At 41.6% G+C, this 18028-nt stretch overlaps 1 protein-coding gene across 8 annotated transcripts in view; it reads right to left on the bottom strand.

Moving 5' to 3' along the window:
• The window catches only part of wdr17 (WD repeat domain 17), a 58446-nt gene that overhangs the window by 27398 nt on the left and 13020 nt on the right, over positions 1 to 18028 (bottom strand). For all 8 annotated transcript variants that reach the window (XR_008830841.1, XR_008830843.1, XR_008830844.1 and 5 more), the window contains exons 16-18: positions 12278 to 12427; positions 12081 to 12211; positions 10820 to 10945 (exon numbers count right to left, since the gene is read on the bottom strand). Coding sequence is in view for 4 of the 8 variants with exons in the window: in XM_056408512.1 (XP_056264487.1) it covers positions 10820 to 10945; positions 12081 to 12211; positions 12278 to 12427 (407 nt within the window). In the remaining 4 variants the exon portion in view is untranslated. The remainder of the gene's footprint in view (positions 1 to 10819; positions 10946 to 12080; positions 12212 to 12277; positions 12428 to 18028) is intronic.

Genomic DNA, 18028 nt, shown 5'->3' with positions numbered 1-18028 from the left:
GTGAACACATGCCCGCCGTTCGGGCGTTTTACTGTTTGTCACGCGACACTGATTTTACTTTGCAAGACGGTGGCGCTTTTGACTCTGAGTGACAAAAGGCTTGTTGATATTCTCAGGCCGTGAATTCTATGAAGCATGAGAAGTTTGGAGCAGATTCGAGCGAGGCCTTGTGTAGCCAGTAGGGGGCGCTTTGACAATTTGAACATATACATGCATCATGTGTATCTATGTGAAGTGTAGACCTTGTCATGTAAATTACATGTGAATGTGATGCTTTTTAGGCTGATTTGCTTTGGCCGCTCAGTGGTGCGATGACTAGAATTTAAAATTAGCATATGGATGTCTTCAGGGTCAGTATGTTATGACATACGAGGAATATGGAGCACATTGGATAATGTAAGGCCGAGTTACATCAACTTACATTTGAATGGCGAATGGTGTTTCTTTGCCGGTCCGGAGAACACACAAACTTAAATATTTTTTAAATCTTTCAAAGATTTCTCAAGACAAAGGTCTCAAGACTATACTGGCCTTGTTTGGAATGAATCAGGTTTAAGCTCTAGGAGTAGTTAACTGTTTAACAACCCCCCAAAACGTGAGCAAATAATGCAAAAAAGGCATATATTGAGGGATTGATTGTAGTGCCCCCTAATATTCAAATATTATGAAAAAATTAGAGTATTTTAAGGGATGTCATGTGAACATAGTCTAGTAATCTGTTGAGGATTGGCCAAGTGATATGGAAGTTAGGGGTCTTTAAATATTAGGCCACACCCCTTGGATGTTCATTGGTCCATATTCTCTGAAAGCAATGAGATATCAATAATCTTTTAAAGATTTTTGATTGCATTGAAACAATAATGAATCACAACAAGTCGTGTATGAATCGCAATTATCGTTTTGGAGGAGTTGAAAAGAATGTGTTTTTTACAAAATTCAAAATGGCGGAAAATCTAAGTGGGCAGAACTTATGGTCGTAATCTAATTTTTTTTAGAGCAGGTCTAAGCGGACATGTATGATGAATTTCAAGGTAATCGGTCATCGGGCGGAAATACCGTGGCCTTTTGAACAAAAAATACAGTCTAGGGGGCGCTATTGAGCCATATTGTCATTCCGAAGCATTCAAATCATATCAGGTAACTACATATTTGAATTTAAATGTGTGTGCGAAGTTTAGTCACGTTTCGAGCATGTTAGATTGTTTATTTGTTCACGGCGAAGGATCAAAGTTTGCTGATGCTACGACCCGCCACACTTCAACGTGTCATTACGATCTTCATAGGGAAGCATTATCAAGGTCTTACATATATTCTGCTATATTTTGAGAGGGATCTGAATGATCTGTGAGAAGGGTAAAAAAGTAGAAAACATGTAACTTCCTCTAGCCACGAGGTGGCGCTATGACTATTTTTCAAAATTAGCATATGGATGTCTTCAAGATTAGTATGTCATGATATATGAGAAATATGGAGCAGATTCCATAAAGTATGGGCGAGTTACATCAACTTGCATTTTTATGGCGAATGGTGTTTTTTGATGTTCGACCCACCGCACATAGTTTAATATTTTTTAAATCTTTCAACGATTTTTCACGGCAAAGGTCTCAAGATCATACTGGGCAAGTTTGGAATGAATCGGGTATAAGCTCTAGGAGGAGTTAACTGTTTTACAACTGCTCAAAACATGGAAAAAGCCTAAAAAAAGGCAAAAATTACATATTGAGAGATTTATTGCAGCGCCCCCTAATGTCCAAATATTATGAAAAAAATAGGGAACGTTAAGAGATGCCATTTAGACATAGGCTATCAATTTGGTGAGGATAGGCCTAATAATTTGGAAGTTGTGTGACTTCAAATATGAGGCCACACCCCTTAAATGTTCATTGGTCTATATTCTCTGAACGCAATAAGATATCAACAAGATTTTCAGTAGTTATGATGACATTGAACCAATAATGGACCCCAGACATTTTCGGATGAATCGGACAAAGTGTTTTGGAAAAAAGTGAAAAGAATATTTTTTTACAAAATTCAAAATGGCGGAAAATCTAAGAAGGCGCATTTGATGGCCACCATGAACTTCTTTTTAGAGCAGGTCCAGGTGAACCTGTATATCAAATTTCAAGTCAATCGGTCATTGTTGAAAAAAGTATTAGCTTTCTACCTCAAGGGGGCGCTAGAGAAACATTTCTATATACAAAAATGCGAAACCTTGAAAATATCGGGATTTTCGCCAGTCCTGATATGCATGTCAAATTTGACAACTTTTGGAATATGATAAAGGCCTCAAAAGGGCAACATTCCTTAGAGAAAATAATAATAACTCTTAGAAAAACAATAGGTTCCTCTACGACGAAGTCGTAACGAGGACCCTAATAAAAGTAGTATTGCTATTGGTGAATCAGACTGAGAGACTGTGCTGGCCTTCAATCCAAGAGCTGCAGTAGTCGGATGGTCTGTGACACTTGCTCAAAGTCATCCCATATACCTACACAAAGATCGTTCAAAACAAGAACAAAGCTACAGTCAACACAACTTCAAGACGTTATCAAGGAAGCCACATCCAGCAGAGTTGTGCAAGATTACAATACTACACAGACATCAGCGATAATACCTGCTTATGTGTCAATTCAAAATTATTCAAGGAAGGAAGTTCTTGTCTATGCCCTGCTAGATTCACAAAGTGATTGTTCCTTCATTCTTGAGGAACCGGCAAACGTTCTAGATACGAACAAAGAAGAAGTGAAGCGGAAACTATCTACAATGTCGTCAAAAAGGACAATTGGACCCAGCAAAAGACTGAGAACTACAAATAACGAGGAATATTTTACTCTTAAGAAGATCACAGTGCCAACAATATACACGTGAATTTATCCCTGCTAATCTGACACACATTCCAACTTCAGAGACAATTGCCCACAAGCGCTAATGCCTAGAGAAGTCGTATGTGGAAACGAAAACCAACCCTTTTAGAAAACAGATCTTGGTTGAAGTATGGAGAATAGTGAGTTATGGTGACCCACGAGAGCACTACAGTGATGCAATTGGAGTAAGTCACCGCATAATTGTAAGGAAAGTGACACCTGAATCCAAACCAATAGTCAAGCTCAGAGGTGAAGTTCATTATTTTTGCAAGACTCAGATCTAGGAAATGATCAGTCCAGATGATGTTATTCAGGCACTAGAATCTGATTTAAGTGAAAGAGTTGAAGAAGATGCAACCCTTTCTCAGGAAGATCTGTGACGGCTCTTGGGCCCGTGGGTTTCCCCCAAAAGCACCAAGGATTACCAGACCACAACGACGAGGTTCCGTTCGGCAACATGTTTTATTTTTATCACACACACAGCAGACTGCAAGACTGCGCCTCTGCTCACTTGGCTCAACCTCCAGCTCTGCTGCCCTTTTATACGAGCAGCATCGGCTGCTGACTGATTGCCAATCAGTCAGAGCAGCTGGCCAGATTGGAGACAGCTGCCACATGTCCCCACCACCCAATTTAGGCCGGGGCTCCATCCGGCCTAATTTACTCCCCCCCCCCATGAGAGCTTGGGCGGAGGAGGGGGCTCTGGGGAACCGGGCTTGGGAGGAGGGGGCTCTGGAGGAGGGGGCTCTGGGGGACCGGGCACGGGAGGAGGGGGCTCTGGGGAACCGGGGTCAGGATGGGGGCTCTGTGGGACCGGGCTCAGGACGAGGGGGCTCTGCGGTCGACCGGGACGGGGATCTGGGACTAACCGGGAAGGAGACGGGGCAGGGTTAACAGGCGTTGTTTTATACCGAGATAAGGAGAAGAAGTTGTACATGTGCTTTGTTGATTTGGAGAAGACATTTGATAGGGTTCCAAGGAAGGTGATGGAGTGGGCGATGAGGAAGAGAGGTTTACCAGAGGCATTGGTGAGAGCAATGATGAGTCTGTATGAAGGAGCGAAGACAAGAGTCAGAGTTGCTTCAGAATTATCGGAGGTGTTCGGAGTGAAAGTTGGTGTACATCAAGGATCTGCGCTCTCACCATTGGTGTTTGCAGTTGTGGTCGATGTAGTTACGGAGAATGCAAGGGAGGGTTTGATGAGTAAGATGCTGTATGCGGATGACCTGGTACTGATGAGTGAGACGATGGAGGGATTGAGGGAGAAGTTTTGGAAATGGAAGGAGGTGTTTGAGAGTAAGGAACTGAAGGTAAACCTTGGGAAGACAAAAGCGATGGTGAGTGGGACGGATGATGAATTGTCAGCGGGTAAGGTAGATCCATGTGGTGTGTGTGGGAAGAGGGTAATGGCAAACTCTGTGTTGTGTACGAATTGTGGGAAATGGATCCATGGCAGATTTGCAAAAATGAAGAGTGACCCCGAATCTGGCGAGAGATTTTGTTTGTGGAAGATGTGAGGAGCGAGTTGGAGAGACAGTGGCCCCGGTGGAGGAGTTGTGTGATGAGGTGGAAATGGATGAAAGAGTTTTATTATCTGGGGGACAAGGTGAATGCAAGCGGTGGGTGTGAAGCAGCAGTGACAGCAAGAGCAAGGTTTGGCTGGGTCAAGTTCAGGGAATGCGGAGAGTTACTACATGGGAAGAGGTTCTCCTTGAAGACGAAAGGAAAGGTTATGCGGAGCTGCATGAGATCTGTAATGCTATATGGGTGTGAGACATGGTGTTTGAGAGAAAGCGAGATGGCGATTCTGATAAGGACAGAGAGCGACGGTGAGAGTGATGTATGGGGTGAAGCTTATGGATAGGAAGAAGACAGAGGATCTGATGGAGATGCTTGGGTTGGAGGATTCGGTGAACCAGCTGGCAAAGGCGAATGGAGTGCGATGGTATGGACATGTGCTGAGTGATAGTGATCATGTCCTGAGAAAAGCGTTGGAGTTTAAAGTAAATGAACCAAGGAAGCGTGGACGACCAAAGAAAATTCAATTCAATTCAGTTTATTTGTATAGCCCAATTTCACAAATTACAAATTTGTCTCGGAGTGCTTTACAATCTGTACACATAGACATCCCTGCCCCAAAACCTCACATCGGACCAGGAAAAACTCCCAAATAACCCTTCAGGGGGAAAAAAAGGGAAGAAACCTTCAGGAGAGCAACAGAGGAGGATCCCTCTCCAGGATGGACAGATGCAATAGATGTAATGTGTACAGAAGGACAGATTTAGAGTTAAAATACATTCAATGAATATGACAGAGTGTATGAATAGTTCATAGTCGGCATATTCCACGATGGAGACCTCCACGATCCATCAGGCAGATGGCGGTGGGGAGGAGGAGTGGGCGGAGTCTCAACAGGACAGTGGCGTAGTCAGGAGCAGGAATTCCACGACCCAGACCTCGATGATCCATCAGGCAGATAGGATCTATGCCGTCTCATAGGGTCCGATGACCCCATGAGACGTGAAGTCAAAAGGACTCCGGGGAGAAAGCAGAGTTAGTAACGTGTGATTGAGAGATGAAAATTCATCCTTAAGGAGAGAAAAAAGAGGAGATAGGTACTCAGTGCATCCTAAAACGTCCCCCGGCAGCTATAAGCCTATAGCAGCATATCAAGGGGCTGGACCAGGGCAAACCTGATTCAACCCTAACTATAAGCTCTGTCACAGAGGAAAGTCTTCAGTCTACTCTTAAACGAGGTGACTGTGTCTGCCTCCCGGACTGAAATTGGAAGCTGGTTCCATAAAAGAGGAGCTTGATAACTAAAGGCTCTGGCTCCCATTCTACTTTTTAAGACTCTAGGAACTACAAGTAGTCCCGCATTTAGTGAGCGTAGCTCTCTAGTGGGGCAATATGGTACTACAAGCTCCTTAAGATATGATGGTGCATCACCAATCAAGGCTTTGTATGTTAAGAGAAGAATTTTAAAAGTGATTCTTGATTTTACTGGGAGCCAGTGCAGAGCAGCTAGTGCAGGAGTGATGTGATCTCTTTTCTTAGTTTTAGTGAGAACACGAGCTGCAGCATTCTGGATCAACTGGAGGGACCTAAGAGATTTATTAGAGCAGCCTGATAATAAGGAGTTGCAGTAATCCAGTCTCGAAGTAACGAATGCGTGAACCAATTTTTCTGCATCTTTTTGAGACAAGATGTGCCTGATTTTTGAAATATTACGTAGATGAAAGAATGCATCCTTGAGATTTGCTTTACGTGGGAGTTAAAGGACAAGTCCCGATCAAAGATAACACCAAGATTCTTTACAGTGGTGTTGGATGCCAGGGCAATGCCATCTACAGAAACCACATCACCAGATAATTGATCTCTGAGGTGCTCAGGGCCGATTAAAATTACTTCGGTTTTGTCTGAGTTTAACATCAAGAAGTTGCAGGTCATCTATGTTTTTATGTCTTTAAGACATGCTTGAATTTTACCGAGTTGGTTGCTCTCCTCTGGTTTTATCGATAAATATAGTTGAGTATCATCTGCATAACAATGAAAGTTTATGGAGTGTTTCCTGATAATATTGCCCAAAGGAAGCATGTATAAGGTAAATAAAATTGGTCCAAGCACAGAACCTTGTGGAACTCCGTGATTAACGTTGGTGGTTATCGAGGCGTCATCGTTTACAAATACAAATTGAGATCGATCTGATAAATAGGATTTAAACCAAATTAGTGCCGTGCCTGAAATGCCAATCGACTGCTCCAGTCTCTGTAACAGGATGTCATGGTCAATGGTGTCGAATGCAGCACTAAGGTCTAACAAGACCAGGACAGAGATGAGTCCTTTATCTGTTGCCATTAAGAGGTCATTTGTAATTTTCACCAGTGCTGTCTCGGTGCTGTGGTGTTTTCTAAATCCTGATTGAAATTTCTCAAATAAACTATTATGATGTAGAAAGTCGCACAACTGATTTGCGACCACTTTCTCAAGGATCTTGGAGAGGAAGGGGAGGTTAGAGATCGGTCTGTAGTTAGCCAACACCTCTGGATCCAGAGTGGGCTTCTTCAGGAGAGGTTTAATAACAGCCACTTTGAAGGAGTGTGGTACGTGGCCTGTTAGCAGAGACACATTGATAATATCTAATTGTTAGACGCCTTCTCCACATTATTGATGCTGCAGAAGACAGTAAGACACCAATGTCACTTCTCTCTCTTGACCAGGCACGTGCACAGATAGAGCCCTAGTGGTGCTCAAGCACCAGCCCCTTTGCCCTGGATGAGAAAAGTGCCCTTTTAGCTGGAGCCCACTTTTTTCATTCATCAGTATTTAAGATTAAAAGTTACTCTCTCTGTCATAAACTCCCCCCAAATGTGTTTTAATATCCGACGGGGCATTTATTTGAGTTCTTGTGAGAATTTCGCCCCGACATGGGTCCGCGGTGCTCACGAGCTCCCCCTCGCCGCCGCGCCCCTCCCTCCTCCTCCTCCACCACTTCATCCTCCGGGCAGTGCTCCTCGCGCCACACAAACGGGTGCACCTTCTTCTCCTCTGACCCGCAGCATCAGACACACAGGTCATGACGTGTTTGTCCCCTGACGTTGTTTTGTGATAAATCAACCACAACATTAGCGCTGCTGAAAACATGACGTCACAACTGGTCCGACGTTTCCTAAAAAAATAAACAAACAAAAACTCACGAAATCCGTGATTTCAAATCCTTGTCCAGCTGTTTATTGACATTAGTTATGTTTAGAGAATAGAGAGAGGGAGATAGAGGAGAGAGAGAGGAGAGAGATAGATAAGAGAGAGGAGAGAGAGAGAAGAGAGAGGAGAGTGAGAGGAGAAAGAGAGAAGAGAGAGAAGAGAGAGAGAAAAGAGAGAGAAATGAGAGAGAGAGAGTTCTTATTCCGTTCTATTTAACGGGCTAGTCTAAGATTTTCGTGGCCAGACTGAAAAAAAAATCATACAGCCTCTCTTGTTCAGAGGGCCGGGCCAAATGTGGAGGCGGGCCGTATCTGGTCCGCGGGCCTTAGTTTGAGGACCACTGCTCTTGGCTGTTGATGTCTATCAATATCGCTCATTTTGAAAATGACGTAAGAGGGCAATACGGATCCGTATCAGACCAGCGAGGAGGGCAATACGTGGCTGGTATGACGACCCATTAGCCAATCAGAACGCTTGTACTGTTGTTGCTATATAATCATTCATCTTTATTCATAAAGAAAATGTAAGATAGTGGTCTGATGCTGCCCAGAGGAAATGCAGGTCGAGGACAGCATCATCAGTGTATTGCTGCTAATGCTTCAACTCTGTCAGCATTTTTTTTTTGGCATTGGGTGCCCTTTTTTGGGGTTTGAGCACCTGCCCCCCAAAATGTCTGTGCACGTGCCTACTCTTGACGCAATGAAAGCTTTTGATAGACTTGAGTGGCCATTCTTATGGTCAGTCTTAGAGATGATGGGCTTTGGTAACACTTTCATTGGCATGATTAAAGTCATGTATTTTAACCCTTCAGCCCAAGTCTTAACAGGACGCACCTTCTCCTCTTTGTTTCCCGTTTCCAGATCTTCACGCCAAGGTTGCCCCCTGAGTCCTGCACTATTTGTCCTCTCTCTTGAGCCTCTGGCTCAAGCCATTCGCCAATCTGTCGTGGTGTCACCAATATGCATTCGAAATATGCAGCATCACCTCTCATTGTTTGCGGATGTTGTGATGGTCTTTTTGGAAAACGCCTCTCAGTCTCTTCCACATCTTCTTTCCTTATGCGAGGAGTATGGAAGCTTATCAGGCTTCAAAATTAACTGGTCAAAGTCTGCTTTACTCCATCTAAACGACTCTGCGTGCAATTCAATCATCTCTGCCAACATCCCCATTGTTAAACAGTTTAAATACTTGGGTGTTGATGTTTTTCCCTGTTAAAACAAGATTATTAAGCATAACTACTCTATTGCTCTGAACAACATATTGTAAGATATGGAAAAATGGATGAAGTCTTCCTATGTCTATTCAAGCCCATATCTCTGGTTAAAATGAACATCTTACCCAGGATTAATTTTGTGAGCTCTATGCTACCTCTTTCTCCTCCTTCTGACTACTGGCATAAATTAGAGGCAGCGGTATCGAAATTTATTTGGAAAGGCAAGCGGCCACGACTTAAAAAGTCTACTATACAGAGGAGAAAGGAGAATGGTGGTCTTTCAGTTCCCAACTTTAAACTTTATTTTTGGTCTTTTGTCTTAAGGCCTCTTCTTACATGGTTTGACCCGGATTCCTCAGTGTGCTGGCGTGCTTTAGAAAGTGCTATGACCGAACCATGGTCACTTCATGACGTTCTTTTTGCTAATATCTCTAACAAACAGTGCCAGCTGCGCTTTGGCCCCATTGTCTCTCATCTTATCAAAACCTGGAGATTGGTTGAAACATATTGCCATGTACCATGCAATTGGCATACACTTTCTCCACTATTCAACAATAAAGCACTCGTGATTGGTGGGAGACCTATAACAGCTCCGCATTGGGAACAGAGGGGGGTTCATTATCTAAAAGACATTTTTAATGAGACTGGCTTGTTATCTTTTACTGACTTACAAAATGCATTCAGTCTACCACGTTCCTCATTTTTCTTTTACCTTCAATTAAGATCAGCACTCAAGGCATATGGTGTCCCCTGGCAGGGAGCTTTGCCCATCCATCCTATCCGGAAATTATTCACAATGCAGGCAAAAACTAGCGGTATGGTATCTAAGCTCTATCAGTTTTTGGTGACACCTGGCCGCCTCAGCCTTCCAATTGAGAGGGTCTGGGAACGTGATTGCCCAGACTGGCATGATGTATGGTCTAATATCTCAGAAGTATCACGCAATCCAGACCATCAGCAAATTCACTACAATTTCATTCATAGGACGTATCTCACCCCTGTGAAAATGCATCACATGAAAATAATTACCAGTCCTTTATGCACTTTCTGCCCACTAAACACTCAAGGTACATATCTTCACATGTTCTGGGATTGCTCCCGTTTGTCAGTTTTGGAACAATATTGCATCCAAGTTATCTGTCTTGATTAATGATACTGTGCCTGTCACTCTCAGTGTTTTGATTCTAAATGTTTTTGATTCAGACTTTCAGCTCTCTAAAATCCAAATGCGTGTTGCATTTGCTGGACTTACAGCTGCTAAGAGAATGATTGCAACCCGTTGGAAACCACCTCATGACTTGTCTCTTCGAACATGGACGCTTTCCTTTTTGGATGTTGTATATATGGAGATCTCTACAGCTCGCATAAATGGAGCATCAGAAAAGACTTTGGACACTTGGGTCAACATTGCTGACTCTTTGAAAAATATGCTGTAGATGTGTGCTATCGCCCCTTACTTCTAATTGAACATGTCCTTGGTCCCTATCAATGTTATTTGTCTGTCTCTTGTGTTGTGTGTATATTTATGTCCCCCCCCCCCCCCCCCTTTCCTCTGCTTTATGGTTCTGAGAGACTCCTTTGGTCTCAGAATATTGTTTGTAATTTGAAAGGGCACCATGTGTTGGTGTTCCGCCATCCTGTGTGATTATGCTAAATAAAAACATTTGATCGCAAAAAAAATGAAGTTTGCAAATGACATTACTGTCATCGGCCAGATTTAAAACAACGATAAGATTTCATAAAGAGAGGAAATCAACAATACAAACTACTTCTCACTGTCAGTAAAAACAAGGGTCTGATTGTTTATTTTTGAGGGAAAAAAAGGCGTAGACACCTCCCCACCCCCCTTTCTACATAAGAGGAGCTGAAGTAGAGCAAGTGAACAGTTTAGGTTCCCCAGAATCAGCATCACAGAAGACCCAACATGGTTATCACACATCTCCATCCTGTGACATTTGGATGAAAAAAAGACTGTTGTAGAATAACAATAAACAAACCTTAACCGTGAACACTGACTTCGGGAATCAGAGCTACTTACCGTTTTAAACTTGAGCAGATGTTTCATGTGCATCACTCCCTTGCTGTAGCTGGCTGGTAGCAGTGAGTCGTCCTGGCCGTTAATGACTGACACCAAGTCCCACAGATTGTTACTGCCTCCTGGGGGCTGGCAAAGGAGTACGCACAAATATGTTTAGAAACACCCAGACACACATGCAGTATATACTCAAACTAAAGAAAACAAGTTTTATATATAACTGTATATTAACAATAAACCATGCACTTTTTTCTAGTAATTATTGTATGTAAAAAAATAGGTATCTGGAACTTGACTGTTCAAATTAAAACCGAAAATTCTGCTTTTGTTTAAGTAATTTTCCATTACTTTAAATCTCGACAAATGATCAAGTCAACCTCTTATTGTTTTGTTTTTCAGCAAATCTGAATAAATATTAGATGAAGAGAGAATGGGGAATGGCTTTGTTGACTCACCTTCCAAATTATATTCCAATAAATGTGTCTAATTGTATTTAAAGTCAAACAGTTTAAATGCACTTCATGCATGATCAACAAAGATATACCTATGGTTGAAATCTGATTATGGCCAATGTGTTTCATGACTAATGTCAGGTACAATGTCAGTCACCTCTGAATTTTAAATTAAGACTGTGTGTACAGCCTTACATGTTAACAGCTGCTCATCATTATTACACTAAATGTACTGTACCTTTGTATAAGCAATATTCTATTGCTTTGCAATTACATAACTTTATCTGTAAAGTGTTTTTTGAAGAAACGCCTGAAATTTCACATTGCCTCATGAAGAGCGAGCCAAAAGCATGGACTCAACTATGGGTGCCAATTATGCCTTCTGATTTCCTCAGAGTTATGCAGCCTCCGGCCCATTAATCAAACACATAGTCAAAACTATAATGTGTGCCGCCAATAAAAATAACCTTAATGAATCAGACTTCCAAGCTAGATACTCAGATATATTTCAATTGTACCTGAATTTATAAACCAATTTTTAGATTTCCAGTATAAGGTAATGTAAAATAGGTAATATCAGTTGGGCTTTTGTCATGAAAACAAAGTCCCTAGTAGTCTACAAACATACAGCAGAAATCTGAAATCGGATGAATTACTAACTGTGTTGCAAGCTGTGAGATGATCTGCTGAAAATGCAGACATAGACATCATTACATCAGAGTGCAGACAACTGTGAAAAATGACTGTCTATAGACATTTTAAAGGTATCACCTGATACCCCATTGATAAATAAGCATTCAGAATGTAAGTACCAAAAAGCATTCAGAGAACCATCGGAGCTTCTTGGCCATGATGTCAGAGCTCAATTTATCCAGCTCCTGTTTGATGTCTCGAGACACTTTACCACAGAGCAGCGGTGGAGACCCGGGAACCATGGCTGTGTCTGCAGACACACAAAATCAGCAATTAAATGAGGTATAAAAAAAAGTGAGCAAGAGCCTGTTCTTACCCGTGTTTCCTATTATCTTTTCCCAAGGCTGGTTGGTGATGATGTTCAACAGCAGTGGAGAGATGAGGGGTGTGAGGGACCAAAGCCTCACTGTACTGTCTCTACTACAGCTGGCCATGGTAAACGGACGACTCTGATGACATGTTAAACCTACAGACACAAACACAGTTTGAAAAATTCATGTCAAAACAGAAATAGTAGGGTAGTATTGCAGTGGTCGAGAGTTAAGGTTCAAACTCTATGTTAGTAATCATTTAATACCAAAATTCAGCAAAGTAACTGAAGTTCTACATATCCCAATCACCATCGTGGAGGTGATTGGGATATGTATATCAACCAGTTTCTGTGCACGTGGTTGGACTTGCCGCAGAGCTTAAGCAGCATCACTTTTTATGGGCATAACAGCTATCTGCAGCTTCCTTTTTAGAAGTCTGAGAGAGGGGTTCACAGTCACCCAAGCCAGTAAAGTCCTGCTCTATCAAGATTCTGCTGATACCAAAATCTCATCAACAGGCATCATCAAGGTCAGAAAAGGAAGGAAGTGACACGTGTAGGAGGCAGTTGAGCGGGTCAAAGCTGTGGCATAGCATCCTGTTGGCAACTGTGGCAACTGGTTAGGCCAGACTTGGGAGAAATGCAAGATCTTGCTGCAATAAAGCCTGGAGAAAGGAGAGGCAAAAGATTCTCGCAGAGTTGGAGGAAGCTAACAGAAGGATGCTGGTAAATGCAATCAGCGGCCCTGGACCCAGTGGGAGTGTACAACTGCAGAGAGATGACCTGTGAATAACTCTGGAAGGCGAAAGCATACCGATTTAAGTTCTGGCTCCATTAAGTGAATTTAATTCAACATTCAATTCAATTCAGTTTATTTTTATAGCGCATTTTCACAAATTACAAATTTGTCTCACAGTGCTTTACAATCTGTACATATAGACATCCTTGTCCCAAAACCTCACATCGGATCAGGAAAAACTCCCAAACAACCCTTCAGGGGGAAAAAGAGAAGAAACCTTCAGGAGAGCAACAGAGGAGGATCCCTCTCCAGAATGGACAGGTGTAATAGATGTAATATGTACAGAAGGAATCATTATACACAAATAAAAACACAGTAACATGTACTGAGAAAAACGATACATAACATTACCAACACTTTATATCGTTGCATTTATATTTCCCTCTAGTGTACGTCTTTTCCAATGAGTATAGTCACAAACTTTAAACAAACTACAAAATGTCAACCGAGCAGAGTGAATAACCGTTTGTTCTTCCCCAAATCAGCAAAACCTGCATGTACTGGCATCAACCAAATAGGCCAAGAGGAAAACGTGCAACATCAGGATCAGCAGTGGGTAAGACTGAACTTGATGTGGGTGTGAAAGAACCAGTCGTAAAAAAACAAACGCTCTGTTACTGTAAATTGAATGTACATTTTACAAGTTTGCGGTTCTGTGTGATGAAGCAAAACAAATCATGTAAAGATGAAGCAGAAAAACATCAACAAAACAAAATGTTTTGAATATCAATGATTTTATTGCTGCTGTGTAAGTGGTTGTCTAAGACTCAAAGTTGCCCTGCTGCTTGTCGTTGGTTCAACGACCTAGTTGAAGAAAATTTGCTCATGCAAATGTACGGATAATTACAATAATGTCTAACTAGCGCGATAATTTAATTAAAAAACTAAGAAAAGAGATCACATTACTCCTGTATTAGCTGCTCTGCACTGGTTTCCTGTAAAATTAAGAAACAAGTTTAAAATTCTTCTCCTCACCTACAAAGCCTTGATTGGCACCATCATATCTTAAGGAGCTTGGAGTACCATATTGCCCCACTAGAGCGCTGCACCCAGGAATGCAGGGCTACTCGTGGTTCTAAAGGTGGGTTCACACCAAAAGCGAAACTATTTTTTCGCGCAACCGAATCCCATGAAAAGTCAACGTACAGGCGCGTGTGGCTGCGATAGACGCAATATTTTCCCGGGCGCCGCGTTTGGGGCGACGCGATGTGGGCGACGAGTTTACAGCGACGCAATTTCAGCGGCGCAATTTTCGCCCTGAGTTGAAATATTTCAACTTTGAGGCGGTCATCTCGCAACTCGGGCCAATCAGCACTTGAGTTCCGCTCTCGTAGCGCTGGAAGCGGAAGTCTTTCAGACGTAACAGTAACTTCATCGGTGAAAGTGACCGAGCTGTGTGAGCCTACGGGTGATGTCATGAACCCAAACACGTTAATGTGTGGGATGTCCACAAGAAATATAAAGCAGAACTAGTGGTTAGTTATTCTGGTGGATGAAGGAAATGATAACGGTCTTTACGGAGACGAGAAACGGAGACAAGCCCCGCCCCTCGCGGAGCGTTTCGACGCTTATGGTGAGAACACGGTGAATGGTCGAGCGAGTAAACTCACGCGTTTTGGGCGACGCAAAAAATAGTTTCGCTTTTGGTGCCTTAAGTCTTAACAAGTAGGGTGGGAGCCAGAACCTTCAGTTATCAAGCTCCTTTTTTATGGAACTAGCTTCCACTTTCAGTCTGGGTGGCAGACAAAGTCACCTCACTTAAGGGCTAGGGCTGGCTCAGGTTTGCCCTGGTCAACAGGCTCCTGCCATGGCCCTGCTGATGCCCCTCCTTTCTACCTCCTTCTGTTTACTTGGATCGTGGTTATTTGGATTGTGCTATCTACACATTAAATATATATTGTCATATTTAATTGGATGTGTTCATCTGGGAAGGGGGATCCGCCTCTGTTGCCCTCCTAAAGGTTTCTTACCTTTTTTCACTTATTTTGTGAGTTTTTCCTGATCTGATATGAGGTCCTGGGACAGGGATGTCATATGTGTACAGATTGTAAAGCCCTCTGAGGCAAATTTGTAATTTTTGATTCTGTCATACAAAATAAACTGAATTGAATAATTTAGTGATATGTATTCTATCAGTTATATCAATGTATGTTTTTGTCAATAACTGACTCAAATCAAATAAAGAAAGTTCAATTCAACAACTTGTATTGTAACTTTTCCAATTGAACTGGATGAATTATCAATAAGACATGAGACAATTGTTTTAGCTCTATTCGTTCTCTCTTTCTCCCCCTCTCGTTCTCCCCCTTTCTTTCCTTTTACAAGCTAGGTACAGCACTAGCCTACTTATTACTGTTAATACTGTAAATATTGCATACACTTTACCACACTATGTACAGTGTTTTTTGTACAGTGTTTAAAAAAAAATTATGTTTCATATTTCTATTATTATTACAGTTACTATTATTATTATTATAGTGTGTTTGTTTTGTACCTGTTGACTCGGAGAACCCTGCAAAAATAATTCCGATGTGTCTGGACTGCTGGTCTAGGCACAGATGGCAAATAAAAAACCTTGAACCTTAACGACACTGATTGTGATCATATTGGCTCTTAGTTTGTATTTTGGTGGGTTTGATCAAGAGAGTTATGCTTTGTCACGTAGTGGCGCTTCACATTTTCCCTTTTAATAATCACCACAGTGACTAAACATATGAAACATACTGGTTTTCAACTATCAATGGAAAGAATGAACATATGAGAGTTGGTTGCAGATATTATTGGAGCTATCACAATCAGGCCAGACATGATCCTTATGTTGGCAACCAAATAAGAGGTTTTGCTTTAGCCAACTGTCCTCTGGGAAGATTGGATGGAGTAAATGCAAGAAAGGAAAAGAGCCAAGTATGCAGATCTGGCTGCAGAATGTTGGTAGAATAGTAGCCTGTTGAATTGAGTAACAGGGTACAGGGCTATTTCTCCATCGGCCCTGGGACAATTGGGGATTTGTGGGGTGCAAAGAAGATGAGCTACCCATGAGCTAAAAAGGCTTCACATTAGCTGTTGTAGAAGAAGGGTGACATGTGGCATAATGTGCTACCTGAACACAATTCAGGGCTTGATCATCTGATGTGAAGACCCAAAACCCCTGTCGAAATTTTTTAAGGAACTTCCCTCCAAGTAACTGAGAGCTTTTATTGCATTTTAAGTAGGGGTGGGCACGTTAACGCGTTAATCTTGCGTTAACGCATCAATTAATTAACGCCGACAATTATTTTATCGCGCGTTAACGCAGGTTTTATTATTTATTTTATTATTGTAAAAGTGTGTTGCTCACAGGCTTTTATTTTGTAAAAGTCTGCTACTGATTGCTGCGGAACCGGAAAAGAAAGTCATTCGCGGTTTAACAAACATGGAGAAGAGTACGGAGATTTTAAATGGCCATTTTCAATTTAAAGTTCTTAAAGACGGAAACAAAGTCATATGTAACCACTGCCAAGATGAATTGTCTTATCACCGGAGTACTTCCAGTCTTAAATATCATTTAAATGCTAAACACACGGTTGATGCCAGCAAATCATACAACCAAACACACAGTGGAGCGAGGCTTCGGCAGACGACGCTGCAGGGAGGAGATAAACCAAGGCAAGAGAAGCTAACCAATGCCACAGCGAAGTGGAGAGCTACAGACTGCAGGCCGGTTAGTTAGGGTGACCAGACGCCCGGTTTTCCCCGGACATGTCCTGCTTTTGAGACCGAAAAAATGCGTCCGGCAGGGATTCCAAAAACGTCGCGATTTTGCTTCGTCGGATATTTGTGTTTCTCTGGGTTTTCATAAACTAGTATTTACCCCTTACAAGTTTTGGAAATGGTATCTCCCTTACGTTCCACCTTCTTGCGTGAGCTGACAGAATAGAGAACAGTCATTGGTCGACCAATCTCAGGGTTGCCAGATACACGATAATTATCCTCCAAATTCAACAATGTTGAGCCTTTGGTACGATACTTCACCATCTCCAATCTGGCAACACTGAGCACCTTGCCGCCTCCACTAGTTCATTGTTGTTTGTGCGGCATGCTATAAACTACTACCAGCGCCGCCGCTCCCATAGCGCACTGTGCGGAGGGCACCAAGTCCTGAGGGGGCGACACAAAATAGGCAACTAAAAAAATCCTCATAGTTATAAGAATTATAATGCCGATATAATTTCAGTCTAGAAATATTAGGCACCTTTTAGGCATGTACAGGACTGTCTCAGAAAATTAGAATATTGTGATAAAGTTCTTTATTTTCTGTAATGCAATTAAAAAAACAAAAATGTCATGCATTCTGGATTCATTACAAATCAACTGAAATATTGCAAGCCTTTTATTCTTTTAATATTGCTGATTATGGCTTACAGCTTAAGAAAACTCTAAAATCCTATCTCATAAAATTTGAATATTTCCTCAGACCAAGTAAAAAAAAAGATTTATAACAGCAAAACAAAATCAAACATTTGAAAATGTGTTTCCAGGTGTTTCGAGTTAATTAGACGATTCAAGTGATTTGTTTAATACCCTACTAGTATACTTTTCATGATATTCTAATATTTAGAAATAGGATATTTGAGTTTTCTTAAGCTGTAAGCCATAATCAGCAATATTAAAAGAATAAAAGGCTTGCAATATTTCAGTTGATTTGTAATGAATCCAGAATGCATGACATTTTTGTTTTTTTAATTGCATTACAGAAAATAAAGAACTTTATCACAATATTCTAATTTTCTGAGACAGTCCTGTATATCACAAAACAGGCAGAACAAGAGAGATGTTTAATCTCAGCAACATTTAAAATAGAAGTGCGCTTGGGCTGCAACTAACGACTATTTTGATAATCGATTAATCGGTTGATTATTCTATCGATTAATCGATTAATCGGATAAAAAAACAAAAAAACTGTAATTTTCAACCCTTTA

Source organism: Pseudoliparis swirei, chromosome 24 (assembly GCF_029220125.1).
Source record: "Pseudoliparis swirei isolate HS2019 ecotype Mariana Trench chromosome 24, NWPU_hadal_v1, whole genome shotgun sequence".
Lineage (NCBI taxonomy): Eukaryota > Metazoa > Chordata > Actinopteri > Perciformes > Liparidae > Pseudoliparis > Pseudoliparis swirei.
This window is presented reverse-complemented; position numbering and strand designations above follow the sequence as displayed.